The 19,417-nt window shown below is 43.4% G+C and overlaps 2 protein-coding genes across 6 annotated transcripts in view; both read left to right on the forward strand.

Moving 5' to 3' along the window:
• spag16 (sperm associated antigen 16) overlaps window positions 1–15,035 on the forward strand; it is an 846,000-nt gene extending 830,965 nt beyond the window's left edge. For both annotated transcript variants that reach the window (XM_080198174.1, XM_080198175.1), the window contains one exon: window positions 14,689–15,035. In XM_080198174.1, coding sequence (XP_080054300.1) covers window positions 14,689–14,864 — 176 coding nt within the window. In that variant the 3' untranslated portion in view covers window positions 14,865–15,035. The remainder of the gene's footprint in view (window positions 1–14,688) is intronic.
• A 1,387-nt stretch (window positions 15,036–16,422) lies between these two features.
• The window catches only part of vwc2l (von Willebrand factor C domain containing 2 like), a 34,561-nt gene continuing 31,566 nt past the window's right edge, over window positions 16,423–19,417 (forward strand). For 3 of the 4 annotated variants that reach the window (XM_080198176.1, XM_080198178.1, XM_080198180.1), the window contains exons 1-3: window positions 16,423–16,533; window positions 17,517–17,975; window positions 18,547–18,676. In XM_080198176.1, the coding sequence (XP_080054302.1) occupies window positions 17,562–17,975; window positions 18,547–18,676 (544 nt within the window). In that variant the 5' untranslated portion in view covers window positions 16,423–16,533; window positions 17,517–17,561. The remainder of the gene's footprint in view (window positions 16,534–17,516; window positions 17,976–18,546; window positions 18,677–19,417) is intronic. The other variant, XM_080198177.1, reaches the window with a different exon arrangement.

A 19,417-nucleotide genomic window follows, 5' to 3' on the forward strand; every position in this document is an offset into this window, starting at 1 on the left:
TAGGATACAGACAGCGCAGGAGGAAATGGATTGAACTGTTATAAAAAGGGCAAAGAGAGAGGATAAAAAATGATTAACAGGTGACATAAACTAGAACCCAGAAATAATCTAAAAACATTTTAAAAAACGGATAAATAGAGGAAAAGTGCAGGAGATTAGGGACAGCAAGAGGAACATCTAACACTTCCCATCTTAGGAGTTGGGGAAGTGGAAACTCAGGAAAGGAACCCCTGCCTCCTAGTCCATGAAGAATTCAAGGAGTGGCCACTCCACAATCCAAAGTGTTTCCAAGTGTGGCTCTGTTGGAAGAAGTTAGTTCTTGAACTTGTTCTGTTCTTGATATGTATTTCACTTTTTAAAAATATAATTCTGGCTAGTTTTGGAACAGAGATACTCTGTGGTAGATTTTTGACTCTGTGTGATAGTGTGGAACAGGTGACAGCAAATAGCTCATATAAATCTCTCTCTACTGTCAACAGAAAGAAAATAAAATCCCTTTTAAAACAGGCTGCTGATTTGCTGACACCTGTTTTATGCTATCACTCAATGTCAAAATCCAGTTTACTGAAACTGTCAGAATGTTTTACCTCAGATCCCTTACGAGTAGCAGAAAGACAAAGGCTGCAATTCTACATTCCCGCTGTGCTAATTTTTTAGTGCAGTGGAATGGGAGATTGCCACATCGGTCGATTTGTGGTGCGAACATTCACACCTCTCCCAGCGCCGGATTTCCAGAGACATCTGCTCCATGCCAGAGATCGGCAGATGATGCGAAAGCCATTAAAATGATCATTTTAATCTCATTGAAGTGGGATTAGTGGGCCCTAAACTGAAATCTCCAGGACTGCTAGCATCTCCATCCCCCACCAGAGTGGTTCATTCCAGTGGGAAACTCCACAATTTCAGGGAACTAGCGGTCTGACCCTGCTGGGGCAATCAGGGCTCCTCAGAGGGTTGGGCGGCAGGGGTGCCCCCAGGCATTGGCACCCTGGCAGTGCCAGCCTGTGTCCCCTGGCACTGCCCAAGAGGAAAAGTGCCAATGCCCAGGGCGCATCTTGGCACTACCCATCGGACATGGGGCAGTGCCGGGGGGGGGTGGTGGTGGGGTGTGGGTGCGTAAGGCATATATGGGATCTGACCTAGGGGGCTGGGTCTGTTGAGATGGGCCCAGGGAGTGATTGGTGGGGCTAGGGGTGGGGGTTCCCACACGGGGATCGGTGGGGAAAGGTGGGAGGCCAGCAATCGGGGCAGGCTGGGGGAGGGTTCAGCCGACGTGGGGGACAGCCAGCCTGCTTGGGGGTTGGGGGGGAACAGGGCTATGGAGTGGGGTAACTGTGGAGGGGGGAGGGGTTCAATGTCGGTGGGCAGGGGCTGGAGAGCAGGGTGAGCTGGGAGGGGGGATTGGAGCTAGGCCCGGAAATGGTCGGGGGGCCAGCGATCCGGCCATGGTGGGGTTGGAGAGCAGTGTTGCGAGGGTCATGGGACTGGCCAGTGATCAAGCTGGCCAGCAACTAGGAGGCTGGCACTCAGTGCGCTGATTCCAGCCTCTCCGGAGGAATAAAGCCCACCCCTGAAATTTAATGATATTCATGCTGGGACCTCTGCAGTGCGCAGAGTGTGGGAAATTCTTCTCTGAACACTGAAAAACCAGCGTGATTTACTCCCGTTTTCACGCAGATTTGACACTTAGAATTTTTTTGGGAGAATTCCACCCAAGCATTTCCGTTCATTTTCATAAAACAACCCAGCTCCTCCAGTTTATCCCATAACTGCAATCATCCTTCTCTGGAACCATTCTAAGCCCACTCCAAAACTTTCACATCCTTCCTAAAGCGTGATATCCAGAATTGGATACATTACCCCAGCTGGGGGAAATCAATAGTATTGTACATGTTTAACATAACTTCCTAGCTTTTATACGCAACACCTCTATTTCTAAAGCCTAGTATCCCGTTTGCTTCATTAACTGCCTTATTAACCTGCCCTGCTGCCTTCAAAAATTTGCGTGCAGCATCTCCAACTCCCTCCCTTCTTACACCCCACTTTAAAATATCCATTGTATCATTTAACATGTATCGGGCCGGATTCTGCAGTCAGCAATGAAGCCAGGACACTCGACTCTTCCTAGCAAGTAAATTGCGCTGAAAGACTGAGTGATTTATCTGGTCAGAATTTCAGTTCTCGTGCTGTGCAGGGATAGTGCAGCTGATTGCAACATTCCTCACTGAACATTCACAGGGTGGGGCCGTGGTGAAACTATTAGATTGTCCAAGTAGCCGATCACGTTAAAGGATTTTCACAGTCTACCTCCACCTGCAAACAGAAAGCTAAAAGCATTAAATGAGGACCACTTTTAAAAAAGAATTCCACAGGGCAAATTAAAGATTGGGCGTACACACACTAAAGTATTTTAACCAAATACTTCTTTTAGAAATTACCTTTTTAAATTAGCTCAAAAAATTTACTAGTTTATCATTTAACATCACCCCATCATTATAAGATTTTTTTTCATGGTCAGTTCTGCTGTTCATCAAGTTTTATTAATCACATTGCCCAGTTACAGTTATTTGAACAACATGTAGCTTTTTAAGGGATCGTGACTGGTGATGAGTTGGGGAGAAAGTTGGAATTCTCATTATTCCATGAGAATCATTTCCATGATTTCCTGCTCTGGGGAACACAGCTCAGCCTATGTTAGGCTGTAAATAACAGATCACTACAAAACCTGCTTCACCCCTTCCACCCATAATGTCTTCCTAAAAAAGTGCATTGCCTCACACTTTCCTGCATTGAATTTCATTCGCTATGTGTCCGCCCATTCCACCAGCCCCTCCATGTCCTCTTGAACTCCATTACTATTTTGCCCAGTCCTTACTCCATTTCAGAGTTTCATGTCATCTGATAATTTTGAAATTGTGCCCAGTGCTGCCAAGTCCAAGCCATATTGTCTCATAGGCTTCAACCTTGCTGACAATCCTAATATGTGATACCTTATCAAATGGACCTTCCCAAAGTCCAAACACACAAAATTAGCTGCTCTGTCCTCATCCACTTTCTCAGCCACCTTGTCAGAAAGCTCAATCAAGATTGCCAAACATGATTTGTCCTTAGTTTGTGTTGGGTCTCCTATTAGCTTATGTTTGTCCAAGTAGTTATTAGTTTTTCTCCCAGATTATTGTTTCTCATAGCTTCCTATCACCTTTATTAAAATAACTAAACTGCAATTGTCAGGTGAATTATTTTCACCTTTTTGAAAAAGGATGTAAGGTATGCAATCCTTGGATCCTTTGGCATTGCCTCTGTTGGGATCTGGGAGATTATAGCCAGCACCTCTAAAATTTCTACTCCACTCTCAACATCCTGGGATCTAATCCCATCCAAACCAGGTGAAATAACCACTTCAAGTACTGCGAACCTTTCTAGTACCAACTTCTTATCTATTTTCACCTCATCCTGTGTCCCAAAAGCCTCGTCATTTTACCATAGCTTAAACAAAGTCCTCTTTATTGATAAACACTGATACAAAGTACTGGTTTAGTGCCTCAATTTAGCCTGCTGCCTCCATCAATAAATCTTAGTCTAGGTCCCTGATCAGATCCATTGCTCCTCTGACAACTATTTTACTGCCCAGAGGTCTATAGAAGAACTTTGGATTCCCTTATCAACAAGCTACCAATCTACTCTGGTACAATCACTTTGAACAGAAACATAACATAAGAACATAAGAAATAGGAGCAGGAGTAGGCCATCTAGCTCTTCGAGCCTGCCCCGCCATTCAATAAGATCATGGCTGATCTGTCGTGGCTCAGTTCCACATTCCCGCCCTCTCCCCATAACCCTTAATCCCTTCGCTTATCAAAAACTTTCCCCTATACTTTTGATATTCAATCTTATTCTTCCTGATATTATGGGGTGGCACAGTGGTTTACACTGCTGCTTCACAGTGCCAGGGACCCAGGTTCAATTCCCGGCTTGGGTCACTGTCTGTGGAGTTTGCACGTCCTTTCTGACTCTGCGAGGGTTTCCTCTGGGTGCTCCGGTTTCCATCACAATCCAAAAGACACGCTGATTAGGTGGATTGTCATGCTAAATTTTTCCTCAGTGTACCCGAACAGGCGTATCGGGGATTTTCACAGTAACTTCATTGTAGTGTTAATATAAGCCTATTTGTTACAGTAATAAATAAATATTACTGGCCTTGGAGGGAGTGCAGGGGAGGTTCAGTAGGCTGATACTGGAGTTGAGGGGGTTGAACTATGAAGAGAGGCTGAGAGACTGGGCTTGTACTCATTGGAGTTTAGAAGGATGAGGGGGGATCTTATTGAGACGTATAAGATGATGAAGGGGATGGATAGGGTAGAGGTTGAGAGGTTCTTCCTGCTCAGAAAGGACAGCAGGACTAGAGGGCACAGCCTCAAGATAAGTGGGGGGGGCAGTTTAGAACGGAGTTGAGGAGGAACTTCTTCACTCGAAGGGTGGTGAATCTCTGGAATTCTCTGCCCGTTGAAGTGGTGGAGGCTACCTCGCTAAATATATTTAAGACACGGGTAGATAGGTTTTTGGTAGGCAAGGGGATTAAGGGTTATGGGGAGAAAGCGGGAAAGTGGAACTGAGCCACTTCAGATCAGCCATGATCTTATTGAATGGCGGGGCAGGCTTGAGGGGCTAGATGGCCTACTCCTACTCCTATTTCTTATGTTCTTATGTTCTTATAAACATTAAACTTTATCAAGCTGGCATCTCTCATGGTTCCCCTGTTCCTGCTTTACCCAACCCTGTAACTCCTTCATCATCCATTGAGCTCTGGCTTTGGTTTCCATCCCCTTCCTGGAATGTAAACTGTACCTAAACCATCTCCTCTTTGCATTTATAGATTAGAATAGAATCCATACAGTGCAGAAGGAGGGCATTCAGCCCATTGAGCCTGCACTAACTCTCTGACGGAGCATCTTACCCAGGCCCACCCTCTGCCCTATCCTGTAACGCCATAGATTTATCTTGCTAATCCCCTTAACCAACACAGCTTTGGACATTAAGGGACAATTTAGCATAGCCAATCCATCTAACCTGTACATCTTTGGAGCTTTCTTTCTGCCTGACTGTCTTCTCACCAATTTATCTGTGCCCGAACCGTCCTTAATTGGTGAAATAAGCCTTCCACCAGTTCAGTATTTTAATTCTAGATTGCTCCTTTTCCTTTTCCATAATCAGTTTAAACCTGATTTTATTATTTCATGGAATATGAGTATCACAGGCAAGGCCAGCATTTATTGCCCATTCCTAATTGCCCTCAAGAAAACGATGTAATGAGCTACCTTCTTGAACTGCTTCAATCCATATGGTGTAAGTACATTCATACAGCTGTAAAGAGAGAGTTCCAGGGTTTTAACCAGGTAATGGAAAAAGAATGGTGATACAGTTCCAAGTTAGGATGGTGTTTGACTTAAAGGGAAACTTGCAGGTGATGGTGTTCTCTTGTAGCTGCTGCCCTAGGCCTTCTAGGTGGTAGAGATCACAGGTTTGGGAGATGCAATGATATTACCTTCGCTATTCCCAAGATGTTTCCCCACTATGACTTTCACCCCATGACTAGTTTCATTCCCCAGGACTAGAATCAGCAATGTATTTTTCCCCATTAGACAGGAGACATAATGATGAAGAAAGTTGTCCTGAACATTCTTAATAAATTCCTCTTCCTTTTTGCCCTTAAGAGAATCTCTGGGAGACAATAAGGTTTCCCATCATCACTACTATTGCCTGTGGGGTCGGTTAGCTCAGTTGGCTAGTACGTGAGGTGGAGCAATGTCAATAGTATGGATTCAATTCCTATATCAGCTGAGGTATTCATGAAGGTCCTGCCTTCTTAATCATACCCCTTGCCTGAGGTGTGGTGACCCTCAGGTTAAATCATCACCATTCAGCTCTCTCTCTCTCTCTCTCTTGCTTTCTGATGGGGGAGAGCAGCTTATGATCCTCTGGGACTTTGGTGACTTTCATATTCACTCTATAGTTCATATGCCGCTCAGTAATTTCCCTGCTAATCTGCTCCTCCATCTCCTTCCCACTATTTAGTGACCCATACAATACACCAAGTTGCATAATGGTTCCTGCACTCACCTGACTTCCCTTTAAAGGCATTTGTGCTAATCGCCTTAACCAACCCAAACGATGGCAAGTTCTACATTCCTAACACTCTCTGGATAATGACATTTCTGCTAAACGCCTTCTTGAATATTATTGATTGTCTTATCTTCATGGTCCCTAGTTTTGGACTCTCTCAGATGTGGAAACATCTTCTCTACTTCAAAACTCATCATGATGAAATTTTAAATTGAGACTTTGTCTGCCCACACAATTTGACATTTAACCCTCAAACGTCACTGCACACAGCTTTTTGCTATCTGCTGTTATCAGATTAAGTGATTTTGTGGGATCTCACTGTGTGTACAAGTTGTCTTTTGTGTTTCCTATTTTTCAATAGTGAATGTATGCCAAAAATATATTATTGACTGTAAGATGCTTTGGGATGTAGTGAAAGGCATTATATAAATGCAGGGTTTTTTTTTTACTTTTTTCCATCAGGTTGCCCAGCTCTCAATCTTCTCTTTTCTAGAGAAAAAAAGCTTCAGCCTGTTCAGAGTTTGTCCAAATGGATTTGAAAAGGGCTGTTTCAAATCCAAGATCAAAAAGAATATGCTAATTTTGGAATAATATTTACCCTAGGGTGATAAAAGATGTGTTTGCTCTGTAATACCCAACTATGAGGTATCGTCACCCTGTGAAATAATAGATGTTTAGGGAACCATGGTCATTATTACAGCGCATCTGCAATGAGTTCAAACAGGGGAATACTAATTATAAAATTGCAAGTACCAGAGAAATTGAAAGTTGAGCAGCTTTTTCAGAATGTGAAAAGAGAAGATACAGTTTAATGATTCCAATGCAGCCCTTATTCAGAACTGCTTTCATAATGTAATGTGTTATTTTATTTTCTGTTTTCATTTTATCAAAAAACATTTAGTGATTTGCTCCATTTCTGACTGTTGAGTGCCTTAGGTTCATAGCATTTGCAATGAACAGTTTAGCAAAATGTACACCAAAAGTATGTAATTTGTTTAGGGAAAATTACACTTTAACAAGCTTTTATAAAGATATACACATTCCATCAATTCTAAATTGTATGTGTTTTAGTTTATAGGGTTTTGGTTATCTCTGTGGTTGGTATATTCCATATTTATTCACAGGAATGACATTATCGGCCTTCTATTATTGTCTTGTCTTTTGAGTTCTAAATGCCACTTAAGCTCCAGTATTGTGATATTTACTTTGAAGAAAATTTGCATTTGTCCCTTGGTAATAAACCCAGTAGGAAAACTACTTATTGAAAAATCCTTTTCCCAATATACTGCACATAATAAATGGTTTTTGTGCAGAGATCCATCTCGTTTCCTCATGTTCGATTGGATCCCAGGGGTCACAGATTATTCAAGAGTCAAGACATTTTACAAGCGATTTATTAACAAGGCACACTTCAAATTCAGAAGTACACACGACCTGTAACAGGTGACAATGGTTTACAATCCTGGATTAGAAGTACTTGAGATGGGTGAGGCAAAGTAGTTAGATCTCCATTGATTTCTCCTCTGGTTCACTCTCCAGTTGGCTGGATGTGTTAAGCCAATACTAGCGTAGATCCACTTTGAGGGACATGATCTTTCCTCCTGGGATGCTTGTTTATACACATTGTTTTTAGAGCCGATGGATACATTATACCAGTCAATCATTCAATCACAGCTTCCCATTCAATTGTCCAACACCAGGAGGTGGATACCCAAGTTGAGCCCCTCCTATTACAGCTCCAAGGAAATGAGACCATCCCTGGCCTGGTCTGTCTCATTTATGGGCATCTTGCTATCTTCTTTACATAAGATACATAAGAAATAGGAGCAGGAGTAGGCCATCTAGCCCTTCGAGCCTGCCCCGCCATTCAATAAGATCATGGCTGATCTGTTGTGGCTCAGTTCCACTTTCCTGCCCTCTCCCCATAACCCTTAATCCCCTCTCTTATCAAGAACCCATCAACCCGCTTCTTAAAAATATTTAGCGAGGCAGTTGGTGTTTAGACTTTAGACAGTTGGTGTTAGATATTTGTATGTGAGGTTCCATTTTATGAGGTCCAGGAATGCCTACACAAAGGTCTGTGCTTATTTATGTCCTTGGCAGATATAGCAGCCTTGTGAAAAATCCTGACCGTGCTGTTCTGGGTCTGTGTCAGCTCTCGCAGGCTGCTGAATTAAAGAGAGCGTGGATTAATTTCTTAAGCATTAATGAGGCTATTATCCTATCATTTCTTTCACTCATCGAGTGTCCTGAATACTCTGAGAGTGGGCCTAAAACTCACAGGAGGCCAGTACAACAGATTTACAGAGTGCAATTGGCATCTTTTCCAAGAACAATTCAATTCCTTGCTGTTTTCAGTTATAAAAAGGGAGGACTAGCATTGATCCAGCTCCTTTCACCACCTTCGGATTTCCCAAGGACTTCATATTCAATGAAATTCTTTTGAAGTGCTGTCACTGTGGTAATGGAAGAAATTGAAGGAATGTCTTGGGAGAGTTGAAGAATTGCATTGTTGTCTACGGTATTCAATGTTTTCCACTATGTAGAGGCTGAGTATTTAATCCATCATCAGGATGATGGATTAAATACTCTTTCCAAACACCTTTGGCTCAGTTTGTTCTCAAAAAAGCCCAGAAGGAGCATTATCTTTAAAAAATAAAAGGCAAGAGAATTCACCTGACATAAGGAATGCACTGGGTAGATTCCAGACTTTTAATCACTTTATTACCTTTTAGGACCTAAGCTGGCAGTAATTTATCCTTCGACAAGTGCAGGCCATGTTCACTAATGCCCCATGTAATTGTGCATATAACTTTAGAAAGTCAATCATCTTTGAAGTTTGAGCTATAAAAACCTGTCACACACAAACAAATTGTATTTAAGTACCTGGACCAAAATAGCTGGAACCATGTAGTTGCATCTATAGTTACCGGCAGTAATAAGATTCTGAATTGGAAACATTAGTGAAGTGTCTCACCAAACACAACATAACTTGAATATTGCTGAAAAAGCAATAAGCTATTGAAGTTTTTCATCTTGCATTCATCCGGGCAGATACAAGAATGCCAAATTTCATAGGGAGCAACAATTTGTAGTGCATAAACAAAGAGTGATGATTGGTTGGTAAGTCAACTCTGGTTGAAACATTTCCATGGAGAATGCACCAGGGAACTATTGTCCCCCAGACTTGTATTTAATTCAAAAAGGCAGAATAGCTGGAAATGTTCCTTTTGTTTGCAGAGGCTGGGTCACTGTGTTTGAATATAAACAACTTCTAACAAGCATAGGTGAGGCATATTATAAATCCAACTGGTAACTTCAAATTGATCACTAGTGTAAGGCTCAGGATTGAATACAGGCTCAGGATTGTTCAGTGAGTGCTATCTAATTGCAGAAGCACATCTAACATGAAACATTTTGGATTATGGTCTGAGTTTTATAAGCATGGGCTGATTGACAAAGGTCATTATTCTGCCTATTTTGAAGCACCTAAGGGATGTGCTGTTTGATGCAAAACCAATCTTTGGGACACAGGGCCCTACATAACTGACATCACACAAATTCACATACTGTATTACTCATGTGTATGGCAGACATCCTTCATCATGTATGTGGAAAACTCAGAACTGGTTGTGGCAATTCACTTAACAATTTGACCAATTCATGTGGTGCAGAATAAAATGGGGTGTAATGTGATATCACTTTTGTATGTCTTGGGCAGCCCATAATTATATAGACGTATTGAACCATGAGAATAAATCCTATCTTATACAGCACAAGGCAGTTTGTTACACTTACACAAGTTTAACAAACATTTTTGTAACTTGCTTTTGACCTGGGCTGTGTGATCATATTTGGCGGTGGATCCAGTGGATACAGATTTGGACCCATCATAAGTGTGCATTTTGTCAGTGCAGGCACACTGGATTTCTATTTCTCTTCGGGAGGTAAGAAAAAAAGGGTTTGCATTTATATAGTTCCTCTCAAGCACATCGCAGCCGATGATATGTGGTTACTGTTCATAATTGATAGAACATACATTGCAAGAATCCCCAAGCAACAATAAATGAAATGACCAGATAAGCTAGTGATACCACTGGAGGTTACTGTGGATTAATACACTGAGAGAACCTCTCTGCATTTCTTCGAAACATGACAAGGCCACCTTTTACATCAATTGAGAGCACAGACAGAAGCTCAATTTGACATTGCATCCACGGGACAACGCCTGTGACAGTGTAGTACTCCTTAGCACTGTACTGTAGCATCTGACTGGTAATCGGGATGCTCGCTTAACTGCACAATCCTCTTGCACAGGGGTGAGAGCATTGCTACATAACCAAGGTTAAATTCTACAAAGATATTTTTTACAATAGAGGCGTTGTGTGTGCTAATTGTGGAAAGACAGCTCCCAGCTGCCCTAATATGTAGGTGAGGCAGGGCATGAATTTCCAATTCCTGCACCAGCTCCATTAGAAGATATAAAATCAAGCAAGAGTTTGTTTAAATGATTTTACTGTTTTAAAATTCCAATCATTTGGCTTTCCAATGAAAACTGAAAGTGCACTTTAATATTAAAATGTTTAGTCACATTCAGATAAGAGAGGGGGAGAGGACAATTGTTTTAATCTTGTGGGAGCATTTAAGATCAAGTGTAATGATTCAATCAATTATCTGAATGCAGTTTCACAACTCTGGTAAGATCACTTTTCAATTAAGATCAATTCCTTTCTCCGAGCATTAGGTTGACCTTCTTGTGCTTTGCCTGCTTATAATGAAACTATTTTATCGACTCATAGTGGGGAAGTATATGGGCAGATTCACTGCCTCTCATTAGAACACAGTGGACTGCAGTGATTCTTTATCTATTTCTTTTACCTAATGTTCTTAGTTGTCGCGCATTCAATTCTTGTGAGCCCTGTGTTTGCTTCTAGGGGACATTTGTTTGCTGCTGATGGTATGTTTATGTACCTGGGATTGTGGGGCTGTGTCTGTTCCTCAAACTGTTAGTATCAAGAGCAAAGAGCAGCTGGAAACTCGATATGAAGCCTTCACCGGGATCTGTAATAAATACTAGAACCTGCTGCATTGGACACCCCCATCTATCCAGTAGCTGGTGCTGCGTCAGGCTTTGTTCTGGCTGAAGAAGCTAGCTAGTTATTAAAGGCTGGTAAACAGTGTGAATTTATCACACTTAACTGCCGACGACAAAATACACCTCTTGCAAAGGCAGTGGAATATTCATGGCAATTACTGAATAAATATTTTTCAATCTAAAGTATGTATGTTCTTGTATCCCTCTGGCTGTTTCAATTGTGCTGCCTATTGATAAAGGGGAGGGGATTGATTAAAGTTTATGTGTTATACCCCACCCCCTTCCATTATTTATGTTGTGTGCAGTCAATATCACAGTATTGAGAGCAATTTAGTTTCAATTGAGCAGCAGGACAATTCCCTGGTCACATTTACATACAGAAGGTCATTCAAGGCTCACAGTCTTTCTTGCAGTCTCAAGTGTCTTTGATATTTTAAATCTGCTTCCCAGATTATTATTCATATTGATTCATTGGTGTCAACACAGCACACTTCAACTTAACCAAAAATATACCAGACACGTTGCTGCTCAAAAGGGATTGCACTATGAGTTGCAATACATGCCAGTCCACACCTACAGCTTTATTTATATACATGAGCCCCCATATTGGGCCTTGAAATGAATTCATTGATTTTCCGCTGAGTGCAGCTCATCATTATAACATTTAGTTCATAAGCAGAGGGACATTAGCCTTCTGAGTTCTGGTGAGAGAGATTCATTCCCTATTAAAGGAAGCCAACACAATATTGAAAAGGGTTTCAACTATTAATGTCAAGCACAATCATTGGGAAAATTGGCAGTATGTGGGAGTTTATTAAATGGCGTAAAACTGGCTGATTTACAGGCAGTATACAATGTGTATCCTGCACAAGAATGGTATTAATTGATCTAACCATCATGTACAAGATTGCGGGTTGCATTAGCTGTCAATGTTTCCTTCCATATGGCTGCATCGGTGTAAATGAAGGTGCATCTATTCTGGCCCACTTCATTGGTGCTGGTTCTATGTGACAGTGGACATCCTGTGCCGGAGAGGTTATCCAGAAGCAATCTCAGAGGCCCAAATTCACAACCTGCTTCTGTCAAAACAAAACGTGAGAGAAAATTCACAGCAATAATACATAAACAAGACTGTATCAAATGAGCCACAAGGGATTTTCACATGAACTTAATTGCAGTGTTAATGTAAGCCTACTTGTGACAATAATAAATAAATTTTAAACTTTAAACAAAATTCAACTCTACAGGAAAAGTCTTCAGGCCTTCGCTCATTTTATTGACATAATCATTGGACTCAGCCATTCAGATCCTCCGGCCTGTTCCACCAAACAGTTGGATCACGTTGGATCTGTATCTGAAATCTATTCAATCTGTTTACAGCCACATCCCATTATATGTTTACCCTACAAAAAATCTATCAATCTCGGTTTTGAGGTTTTCAGTTGACCACCACCCATCCCCCCGCCCCCCGCCCCAAGCTTCAACAGCTGTTTGCAGAGTAGATTTCTACTTCCTGGTAGTTTCATGTTTACCATTCTGGAATGCTGTTTATTTTAGTGTCCTTGCCCCTGAAACAATGCTCCAGGTTGAGGCTGCACTCCACCAAAGGAGTGCTCATGACGTGGTTCAACAGGATGATAATAAGCCTGTTAATCTGTCCAACACTTCCCCACTAGTCCCCAAAGGAAAATAATGTGTGTGGAGATATAAAACCAACATGGTCACAATTTACTGAGACTAGTTTCTTTAATTCCAGATTTATGAGTTAATTGATATAAATTGCACCAGCTGCTGTGGTGGGATTTGAACTCATCCCTAGAGTATTAGCCAGGACTTGGAGTCCAATGACATTTCCATTATATCGTGGCCTCCTTTGCTGGCAGGAAATGTTTGCTGACATTACCTCTAAGTGACCTACTTCTAATTTTAAGGTTATCCCTTTCTTCTGGGCTCCTCCACCAGAGGAAATAGTTTCTCTCTATCCTATAAACTCCTTTAATCATCTTAGCTATTTCAATTAAGTTATGTCGTTAATCTCCTATACCTCAGGAAATACAGACTAGTTCTAAGGAAGCTGTCCTCATAATGTAACCTTTGTAGGCTGATCTCAAATGCAAGTTCCAAGGATTCAGCAGAACCTGGAGTTATAGAATCATAAAATCATACAACAGAGAATAGGCTATTAGTTCCATCCAATCTGTACTGACTCTTTTCAAGAGCTATCGAATCAGTCCCTGCTCTCTCCCATAACACTGACTTTTCCCCCTGAAGTTTTTATCTAATTCCTTTTTGAAATCTACTGTTAACTCTGCTTCCACCAAACTGTCTGACAGTGCATTCTAAATCATAACAACTCACTGTCTAAAACAACTAACCTCCAAGTTTTATACCATCTGTGGTTAAATTTGGTTCCCAAGCTTTCTGGTTCTGGATATAATTTCTCCTTATTTACTGTATCAAATGTTTTATGATTTTGAACACCCTGAGTAAAACTCTCCTGAGTCTTCCATCCTTTGGGAGAAACAAGCCCAGCTTCTCCATGTAACTTAACCACATTGCTAGTATACCATTCAAAAGTATGTTCTCTAAAGTCTTTACCATATTTTCTAAAAAAAAACAAGCAGACTACCTGATAGAAGTCTACAAGATTATGAGGGGCATGGACAGAATGGATAGTCAGCTTTTTTCCAGGGTGGAAGAGTCAATTACTACAAGACTCAGTTTAAGGTGCAAGGAGCAAGGTCTAAAGGAGATGTATGAGGCAAGTTTTTTACATAGGGACTGGTGGGTGACTGGAACTCACTGCTGGGGGAGGTAGTGGAAGTGGATACAATAGTGATTTTTAAGGGGCATCTGGACAAATACATGAATAGGATGGGAATGGAGGGATATGGTCTCTGGAAGGGTAGAGGGTTTTAGTTCAGATGGACAGCATGGTTGGTGCAGGCTTGGAGGCTGAAGGGCCTGTTCCTGTGCTGTAATTTTCTTTGTTCTTTGTTCACAAGGAGTTTTCTGTGCTTGAGGCTGCTCATTATAGGTGCATTCAACACCAACGGCTAGTATCCACTTTATAATACAGAACTTGTTGCCCAGACACAGCAAGTTCATTAATTCAAATCCCTGTTGATTTTGTTTCATATTAGCAAGAAGAAATTAAAACTAAAACATCCAAGCTGAGGATGTGATTTCCACAGCAGGTCACTCTTGACACTATGTGACCTTTTAATGGGTATACATTATTACAAATGATTTAATGAGATATTTGGTGAGAATTTGCATATAGCTGGTGGGGGTGGAGGGTGTAAGCAGGCATCTGCAGGGTTTTTGAAAAAAAAATCAAAAGCCACTGGTGTTAAACTAGAGATTGAGTTCATCTCAGTGTCCTGTTCCAGTGAGATCTATTGATGATGATACCACTTTCATTTAGTTAATGGTTCTACATTTCTGGTGTTTTTTTTGTTGTTCTTTCCCAGCTCACCTGGTGATCATGGCCAGCAATGATGGGACGGTGAAGATATTGGATCTGCCCTCGGGCCAGTTGCACAGCCTAACAGGGCATGAAGATGCTGTGCAGTGTGTGCTGTTTGACCACAAGGGTGAATATGTGATGTCGGGAGGCTCTGATGGCACCGTCCGCCTCTGGACTTGAGGCGTAAGAACCTAAGTCCGCAGTGCCTTCAGCTTATGACGTGCCTTTCACTCTATTTGTAATGAATCGGATTTATTTTTGTCGAAAAATCGGGTAACGTAATGGACAAGTCCTTCTAACCTTTGTATCCGCGGTGTGCAACGATCTACCTTGTTCAACTCCTGTCACTTAATAAACTGTTGTGTCTAGAATCGACTAGATGTTTATTTCAAATAAACAATGTTTGTATCTAATCGTGACAGAGGTGTTTATTTAAATATTAAAAAACGGCTGCTTTATAACTAGGAATTGTTGTGTTAGTTGGAGGGAATCGGACCCAAAACGAAGCAGTTCCCAAAGGTTCTGCCTTGTTACTCTGCTAGCTGGCCATAGGTATGGAAGACTGTTCAACTTAGCCTACCTGGGGCAGATTCAAATAACAGCATCTAACAGATAGCTAGTTAAGTAACTGAAGGGGAAGAAAGGGGAGAAGGGAGCAATAGCAACACGATGGGCCGCATGGTGCTGCAAGATTTAATAATAACTTCGCCTAGTGGGATTGTTTCGGGTCATTGAAGAACCCGCAGTGTAGTAAGTGTTTGATATTTTATGTGTGTGTGTTACACTGCTGCATGTGAAATGGCCATGACTTGTCCATATTATGCAGGAGGCGGGGATGGGAGGTATTTGCTGGGGGGAAGGGGGTGAATGGGAATGGGGAGGGGGGAGTGGGCTGGACTATCCATCGGTCTGATTTTTTTCTGATGGAGATATGCAGTTGCTTGCTTGACAATGACGCCTAATGACAAGGCAGACGTACTGCATGGCTGGAAACTTCCCGGCCAGTGTAATCCTTCTCCCAGGACTCTGAGCCAAGCCAGCAACCTGACCTGGAGTTGACTGGGATAAACCAGAGCCAAGCAAGTTCAAGCGGGCCGAACCGAGGAACGGGTGGGAGCGAGAGCAGAGATGCCTTGGCGGGCCAGGAGAACAGGACCACGGTGTAGGTGTGCTGCAGTGATGAATTGCCAACGATTTTAACCATTGCTGAAAGCGGAGCAACTATTAGACAGAAATTAACGAGCGGTGGAGAGGATGATCTCCCGCTTTACTGGATGGAGCACTCGCCTGTTTGCACTGTGGTCTTTGTATTAAAGATCTAGATAGCTGTGTGGCCAGGGCGCGGACTGAGTGTATACACACACACGCACACACAAGGCTCTGGGTTTGGAGCGCTGTCCGCGGTGCTGAAAGTGGATTTCTCTCTGTTTTGTAAAAGTGATGCTCATGAAGACTGGGCACTTGGAGCTGTTCCAAGCAGAAGGGCTCGGGGGTTTGGTGCGGGCATGCAGGGGGGCTGCTAGAATCTCAGGTGGGATCCCGCATCGCCTGGGACACACTTCCAGCGGTCAGTCTCCACAAGGCGCCTTCTCCCGGCTGATCCGTCTCTTGGCACCGAATCTTTGAAAGGGGCAACTTTCTGTTATTTGTCATTCTCGCTGGGAGGGGGGGGGGGGGGGGGCGCTGAGGATGGGGGATGGGGGAGGGAATTTCAGGTGATTTCAAGATGTGTGCTTGCCGGAGCTACCGTTTAGCGACCATTCTGCCTTTATTGAAGATGCGCTTTGCGTAAAGAAGTCAGTTGACCACAAATCATCTTGGCAGAGACCATCGCGCTGATTCGGACCAGGTACTGTCAATTTATGTATTTACCCCCAACATCCACCCCCCCCCCCCGCTTCCCCCCGGTCTACACATTGTCATCGGGATTGCACTGTGAGCTCTAAGCCCGGCCGTGGGATGTCTGGTTCCATTCCCTCAGCCAGCCAGTGCTATCCACCCGCACATAAGTTGCAGGAAGAAAATGCGACACGCTGGCAACTGGTGTCAATGTTGCTCCCATTCCCCACCTGCTGTGGAATGCGAGTCGGGGGGGGGGGGGGAGAGTTAATGTGGAGGAACTGATCAGATTTACAACCGTCACCCAAGTGACCTTGCCTTGCTTGCACTCGCCATCCCAGCTTGTAATTAATAGTCCGGAGAGGCTATAAATCAGGCGGTGAGTATGACTGTATGGATAACAGTGGTGTAACTCTGAATCCTAGGAGACTAAAGGTCATTCCAGTTCCTGGGGGGAGGAATGGGGATCTGCCTCAGGGCAAGAAGCCGCTCCTGTCTACTTCAGACCCTGCATCTCTTTTTAAAATATAAAGTTTAACATGTTTATCACACCGTATGGTGAGATGTGCAGGCTGTGATTCTCGGTTTAAAGTTTCCCTGTCTGTGTTTGAGATGCAGCTACTTTGGTGCCAGGCTGGCTCCAGTGGGCAGCACGCGTCGACAGGTTGTAAGATTGTGGGTTTAGGTCCCAGTCTCCAACACAGAATCCAGGTCAAGACTCCAGCGCAGTGCTGAGACTGTGCTGCACTGTGGGGAGCTCCTTCCGGGTGCGTTTATAAGATGACATTATTTGTGAGGGCGGTTGTTTTTTTTTCCTGGTGTCCTACAAATACACAGAAACAAAAACATGATCATTTGTGGCATGTCTTTTGAAGCTTGCTGAGCGTTATATTCCAGCAGCTTAATAAGGTGCGGCAGTCAGGTGCATTAGCTTAGGGTGGACGGCATTGTTTAAATGCAAGTCTTTCTTTAAACTTGTCATGTGTTTTCCAGTCTGGAGTCTATGGGCAGCTCCAGCCCAATCCGGAGCAGGAGCTGATGGCCAGGCAGAGACACTTGTGGACTATGATTGCAGGGCTCCCTGCAGCATGCAGCCTCCTCCTGACCCTGCTCCTCCTCAGCCCGGTTGCTGGCGACCTGGAGGATGACCTCGGCGGCGACAACACCCTGGGACCGACCAACAACGAGATGGACTTCGACGACTACCGCGGCAAAGGCTGCGTGGACGATAGTGGCTTTGTGTACAAGCTGGGCGAGCGCTTTTTCCCGGGACACTCGAACTGCCCGTGTGTGTGCACGGAGGACGGGCCGGTGTGCGAGCAACCCCAGTGCCCCAAGATCCACCCCAAGTGCAGCAAGGTCGAACACAACGGCTGCTGCCCCGAATGCAAAGAGGTGAAAAACTTTTGTGAATACCGTGCCAAAACCTACAAGGTGCTGGAAGAGTTCAAGGTAGGAGCATTGCAGCCCAACAGCTGTGCCCATCATTCCACAACTGGTGAGAGGGTGAAAGCCAGATGTGAGTTCAAAACACTGGCTTCAGAAGGGAGAGGATACACTGGGGAACAGATTCAACTGTGTTTTCTTAAAGTGGGCTCACCTGAACACCTAGAATTGTGTATTTAATTCAGAGATTGTAAATGTCCCCTCCCCCCGCACTCTTACAAACATCACCAGAGATTGATCCATTTCCTTAAAGCCGCAAAAAATGGGCATTACACAAATTAAACTGGCGATTAATTGGGCAGAACAGCGAGGAACTATATTAATTTCTCTCGGGACGATCACCTAAGTGAATTGGATGTATTTGTAACCGCTCCCTGCCTTATTTGTCTGCTATATATTGTTAAATTTTAACGGAGAAGGTGAGTTGCTGTTAAGTAACTGTGCTATAATCTAAGTGTCTTTTTCCACCTCCCCCCCCCCCCCCCTCTAATGTTTGAAGTCAGCTCCATTGAAAGGAGTTTTTTTTTGGGCGGCTGTGTGATTTGAGTTATAAAGCAAACCTGTATGGTTGTTTCAGCCGTCCCCCTGTGAGTGGTGTCGGTGCGAGGCCAGCAGTGAGGTGCACTGTGTGGTCGCTGACTGTGCCGTGCCGGAGTGCGTCAACCCAGTGTATGAGCCCGAGCAATGCTGCCCTGTTTGCAAGAACGGTAAGGAGCTGTGAGCTACTACACACTCTTCTATATCCCTCGCCTCAGATACTGCAGACAGCAGGAGAGATGTTCCTCTATAGGACTCACAGGGTTTAATAGGGCAGAACATCCCAGGTTTCCTAAAGTGCAGATTAGAATATTTAGAATATTCTAATTAGTAAATTAAAGCAACAAATCGAATGAAACTTCATTCAAACCCGCAACCTTGGTCGAGGTGTCAGTCTCGAGGGGACATGGTTTTAGGGTAAGGGGCAAAAGGGATTTGAGAAACAAAACTTTTTCACTCAGAGGGTGTTGGGAATCTGGAATGCATTGCCTGGGAAGATAGCAGAAGCTGGACACCTTAAACCTTTAAAAAATATTTCTATGAGCGCCTGAAATGTCACAACATTCAAAGATGTTCAGGAAAATGGGATTAGCGCCTCTTTGGTGGTAGATATTGTCTGTGCAGACTCGATGGGCCGAAGGGCCTTTATGCATGCTGATTCAAAGGCATTCTAATCAGGACGGCATGGTGACACAGTGGTTATCACTGCTGCCTCACAGTGCCAGGGACCTGGGTTCATTTCCAGCCTTGGGTCACTATCTGTGTGAAATTTGCATGTTCTCCCTATGTCTGCATGGGTTTCCTCCAGATGCTCCAGTTTCCTCCCAAAGATGTGCAGGTTAGGTTGATTGGCCATGTGAAATTGACCCTGGTGTCAGAGTGGGTTAGCAGGGTAAATATGTGGGGTTACG

The sequence above is a fragment of the Carcharhinus amblyrhynchos genome, chromosome 11, assembly GCF_965287045.1.
Source record: "Carcharhinus amblyrhynchos chromosome 11, sCarAmb.v2.hapA, whole genome shotgun sequence".
NCBI classification, from domain to species: domain Eukaryota; kingdom Metazoa; phylum Chordata; class Chondrichthyes; order Carcharhiniformes; family Carcharhinidae; genus Carcharhinus; species Carcharhinus amblyrhynchos.